At 62.7% G+C, this 5,200-nt stretch overlaps 2 protein-coding genes across 2 annotated transcripts; both read right to left on the reverse strand.

Annotated features, from left to right (window-relative positions):
* Positions 1–921, reverse strand: DQ04_11041000 (hypothetical protein; the record flags this gene model as incomplete). Its single annotated transcript, XM_009316426.1, has 1 exon — positions 1–921. A coding segment is annotated over one exon (921 nt), but the record flags the coding sequence as incomplete, so codon positions are not given.
* Positions 922–1,063: 142 nt separating this feature from the next.
* Positions 1,064–5,173, reverse strand: DQ04_11041010 (hypothetical protein; the record flags this gene model as incomplete). Its single annotated transcript, XM_009316427.1, has 1 exon — positions 1,064–5,173. The coding sequence occupies one exon, from the start codon at positions 5,171–5,173 to the stop codon at positions 1,064–1,066; it is 4,110 nt and encodes a 1,369-aa protein (XP_009314702.1).
* Positions 5,174–5,200: the final 27 nt, after the last annotated feature.

The raw sequence follows: 5,200 nt of genomic DNA on the forward strand, positions 1-5,200 counted from the left end.
CCACGCAACACGGCGCGTGTGAAACGCGTAGAGCGCATCGCTGGGGACAAGCGTGCCGCCTTCCTCCCGCAGTCCACCGAACACGTACATTTCTGCATCCCACGCCACCGCCGTGTGGCACGCAAGCGGTGGCGGCGACGACGCGAGTGGCGTCCGCACAGCGAAGAGCGGCGCAGCGGGCTCACGGTGCAGTGCGCGGGACGGCAGCCGCAGCAGTGGCGTCACTGTGCTCCACTGGCGCGCGGGAAGGTGGAGGCACTTCAGCACGTTGCAAAGAGGCGACAGCGTCCCGCGCGCAGTGGCCACGCTGCACCCGCCGAAGCACCACACCTTGTCACCCACGACAGCGGCAGAGTGAAACACGCGCGGACCCTCCGCACCATCACCCGTCTCGTCCCGCGTGGTGCACGTGACGCTCCAGCTGTGCTGTTTCAAGTCGTAGCAGAGAAGCGTCGTGGCCACGTCGGGGACGGATGACTCACCACCACCACTAGTAGCAGCAACGGCAACAACGGTCTCGGCAGAAGGCTCCAAGACGCGACGGGCCAATCGTCCTCGCCAACGCCGCGCCGTCCTGTTAGATTGTCGTCTTGAAGACGGCGGTCGCGGTGACTGTGACACCGCTGCCGTTGTTGTTGTTTCTGGCTGTGCGTAGATACCGCCGTCTATCATGGCGAATCGGTTGTCACAGACCCACGCCGTATATCCGACACGGCGGCAAAAGTGCCGCAAGCCTGCAGAAACGTCGGACGGCGTCGCCTTCTTCTGCCTCGTCTCCACCGCGGCCGTGGGCAGTGCATCTACCGGCGTCCACTTGAAGCACATTGGGAGAGCGCCGTACACAACAGCACCCGCCGTGCAGGAGGTGCGCGCGCGTTGCAGCTCCCGCACATCCCACTCGAACACGCAGTCGCCAAGCATGTAGGCCCTTCCCCCAGTGGCGCATAGCACGCTGCTGCTCCTGCAAACAGCATTGTCCTCCGCGTAGCCATCAGCGGCGCAGAAGAAGCGCGAGGGGGCACACAACACAGCGTTGCGGTTGTCATCCACAGCATCATCCCGCTCACCAGCAGCGTTGGGCATTGACGCCAGCGCCACGACATGCAGGCGGACTGTGACAGCCGCCGAAACAGTGTTGAGCGTCAGCGTGAAATCCGCAGCGCCGTACGTAGACGGTTTTTGCTGCTGCTGCTGCTGCTGCTGNCGCCGAAACAGTGTTGAGCGTCAGCGTGAAATCCGCAGCGCCGTACGTAGACGGTTTTTGCTGCTGCTGCTGCTGCTGCTGCTGCTGCTGCTGGTGGTCACCCGCTGTATCGGAGGCGAGCAGCAGCGTCTGTAAGAGTCGGCGCAAGTCGAGCCGCTCTATAGCCAATACGCCAACAATGTCGTCACGCAGTATACTCGTCATTTTGCCCTCGTCCTTCTCCACCTGGCGTTGCTCTTGTCGCTGCTGCTGCTTCTTATTCTTCCGCTCCCGGCACTCCACCAGCATAACGTCAATTCCCAGCCACCCATCGGGCGGCGCAGTGCCTCCCAGTCGTCGCGCGTCGAGCAACAGGCTGTGGAGTGACGCGAGCGCCACCATCCGGTGCGAAGCCACATCACCCTTGCCATCTGTATCCCCCGCGTCGATGCGGGTCGATGCGGCTGCTGCATCCTCAGGCCGCAGACGCGTTGTGCTACACGACAAAAAGCCCGAGTTGCCCGCAGGGCGGAGCACCAAGCCAAGCCGGCGCTCGTCGAGCGGCGCCGCGGTACCGCCGCCCACCACGGAACGCGTCACGACATCCAGCACCTCGACGCACAAAGGCATCTGAGGCGTATCCGCAATCACGCCCGCTGAGGCGTTGGGTGCCACGTTGATGACAGGGTACAGCCGCAGGCGCACGAGTCCCACGCTCGCCGGTGACGACTCCCCCCCGCGACGCAGTTGGTGCCACTTCGTCACAATCTCCTGTGGAACACTACCACAACCACCATCGTTGCTGTTGCTGCTGTTCTTGTCGGGGAGTTGGGCGAAGGCGTCCCTGAGAATCGCGTCTAGGCGCACAGACCCCAGCGCATAGCTGAACTCCTCCGCAGTCGACACCACCTGCCACAGCGTGAGGTGCAGCGGCCGCCTGTGGCTCATCCACTCTCGCGGGGAAATGCACCACGCAGGCTCAACACTCAGTGAGTAAAGCGGCCGCCGTTGCTGCGGTGGTGGGGGTGCAATAGGCCTGGCGTTGGCAGTAGCCAATGGAAATCGGACGGTGTCTCTTTCATTGACCCTGCGCTCTCGGTTATCAGTAGGCTTCCCGCCGCGTCGTCGCCTGTGTGCGACCAAGTGGGCCAAAACAGGAACACCAGGACGCGCCTGGCAGGAAGCTGCAGCACTCGGCAGTGCGCCCAGCACAACGGACAGGTCGCGCACCTCGATCGACGCCACCAGCCACGTTGGAAGTAGCAGAGCCGGTGACGGTATCTGCTGCGTGTCTGTCACTTCTTCACGCCTGTCACTCGTGTCAGTGAACGTGCCACGGAGCAGGTCGACCAGCGCCGTCATACAGGGCTGCTCCTGGTGGTCGCGTGGGGCAATCCTCATCTCATCGTACGCAATAGCCCACGCCATGGTGAGCGATCCCTCTGCTGCAGCCTCGGCTGAGGTGTCAGCACCACTCTCGGTGTTCGTCTCAAGCGTCAGAACAGTCTCGCCGCGTGTGGCGTTGCAGCATTCATCCACCACAAAGATGGATGTGTGTGTGGAGAGCGTCGTCCAGAGTGCGCCACCGAAACTATCTGCCGCTGCCTTCTCTTCCCCAGTCACGGGTGTTTCTGTTGACGTATCCGTGGCAGGTGAACTGTGCGAGCACCGCACTCGGCAGACGGTTCTCGCCTGCACTGCATAACGCACCGACCCCTCTCGCAGCCCATCAACAGCAATGTGTCGAGTCAGCGGCAACCCACTGCTGCTGGCAGTATTACTACCATTAGCACCACAGCCCGTCATTGCCCACGTTGCTGTCACCGACGCCGTGGGTGACCGCTCCACCTCAATCTGCGTGGCAAACATCTCGCCTGTTGTCGCTGCCTCCTCCTCCTCCTCCCAGACCCATCCTGCCTCACGCCACTGGCCGACGCGCAGATTGCAGCTCACCGCCAGTCGGCCCGCTTCCAACGCCGCCACGTCAAGCGCAGAGCCGGCGAGACGCAACGCGGACGTAACGGGCCACCACCGGAAGGGCACCTGCAGAGTGTCTGCTGTAACGCCACTCGAAATCGGTGGGCGGCGGGAACGCGCAAGCAGTACCTCGTGCACGCCCACTTCACCGTCCCCAAAGCGCAGCCACCGCTCAGCCGACGGCACTGCTGCTACTGCTTCATCACTCTCATTGTCTTCAAGGGAGACTAGCAGTGGCATATCATCCCGTGTCCAGTAATGGGTGCCGATGTGAACTGTCAGCCCTTCCGCCACACGGTCGTGCAGCTCCACGTGCCGCACGTGTTCACACATCGGCCACACCACCGGCAGGTGTATGTGGGCCAGCGACCACACGGCCTGGAGTGGGGCCGCAACAGCAGCCGATTGCCACGGCGGCGCCGCCGCCGCCCGTGTGGTGGCGTTAAAGAGATCAAGTGATAATTTGCAATCCACACCACTTGGGAATCGCACTACAAACCGCAGGAACGGACAGCGCAGCGTCGCCTGATGCTTAGCGGAACGAACACGAATACACGCGAGCCAACTGCCAATGGCGACACGGTGCGACCACGCATAACACAGCCGCGCATACGCCGTTTGTGCAGGGTCGATGCCAGCAATCGGCACCCACAGTGAGGCAGCGCTGTCGGTGGTAGCCACGTCTATGCTGCTGCTTTCTTCGCCCGGCTGTGGCACACACGCCACACCTTCACCGATCAGCACGGCACCTGAGAGCTCGTGCCTTGCCTCCTCTTCACTCGGCCCCGCAGGACCTGCGCAGCGGAGGCACAACGAGAGCCCCACTTCCACAGCGCCCTCGTGGTTCTCGGGGCAGCATTCCATCGACACAATACAAGGAAGAGCACTGCTGTTGTTGTTGTTCGCGCCGTTGGCTTCCACGCGCTCTTCCCTCGCCAGCTCAACAGCTGGTGGGGTAAAGGGCGGCGATGTTGCAGCAGCCGTTTCCCCGCACCGCAGTCGCATGCATACAGCAATCCCTTCCTCGTGCGCCACACTGGGGGAGCCTCCCCCGCCCTCTTCCACAGCCCGCTGCTTCCGCTTCTTCCGTTGAGAGCGGTTCTGCACCGCACGCACGACACCGACGAGCTCCACCACGTCTAGGCGGAGCCAGCGGTGGAGGAACAACAAGCGTGGGTTGTACAACACGCCTGACTGCATCAGCGGACGGCACGACAAGTACGCGCGCCCTACAGGAAGCGGCAACTCTCTTCCTGCCTTCCAAGGAGTGTACTGTAGCAACTCCACCTGGAAAACAGACACCGATGTGCCGTCAGCCGGCTGGGCGACGCTCGCAAAGAAGCAGCCTCTGGCCTGCTGCACCCTAGTTACAGCTGTCCCTGTGAACTCCTCCACGAGACGGCGAGCGTGTATCTCCATCCTGGCAAAGTTCCGCGAGCACACAACACCGCACCAACGCTCACGGCCTCCTGTTGAATCGTCAGCATCCAATGAGGTCCACTGGTGTGTCTCTCCGTTGGCCAAGGTGGTCTCACTCCTCAGCGTCAACTCCCAGATACCCCCTGTGGGCGACACGCTCCGGCCGTTTATTTCAAAACCGTGCACGATGAATTGCAGCATCACCAGTTGCGGGGCTGCAAGTGCAGCCGCTGCGTGACGACGTACCGCCTTCTCCACGTCCATGGCACCGCCGCCCTCCTGCTGGTGCTGCTGCTGCGGTCCCTCCTCAGTCGGCGGTGGACCTGCTGCCAACCCCTGTGACTGCATGGTGGAGACAGTCAAGACGTCACAGCGGAGAGGCGCCCGTGTCGCCGCCACCGTCAGCGCCCCGCAGGGGTGGGCATCACCGACAGCGAAGATAGGAACTGCACTAAAGCGGCGCTCCAACATTTCGAGATCCCACATGAACCCAGTGCCCACCACACTGCTAGGGTCCTCAGAGCGGCGCAGCTCAAAGCACAAGCGTGTTCCTGTGCGGCTGTCCACGAGCGTGGGAAGCAGGCACTGCTCCATCCATGTGCACCGCTTCGAGACGGAATC

The sequence above is a fragment of the Trypanosoma grayi genome (genome assembly GCF_000691245.1).
Source record: "Trypanosoma grayi strain ANR4 Tgr_1104_V1, whole genome shotgun sequence".
Taxonomy (NCBI): Eukaryota; Euglenozoa; class Kinetoplastea; order Trypanosomatida; family Trypanosomatidae; genus Trypanosoma; species Trypanosoma grayi.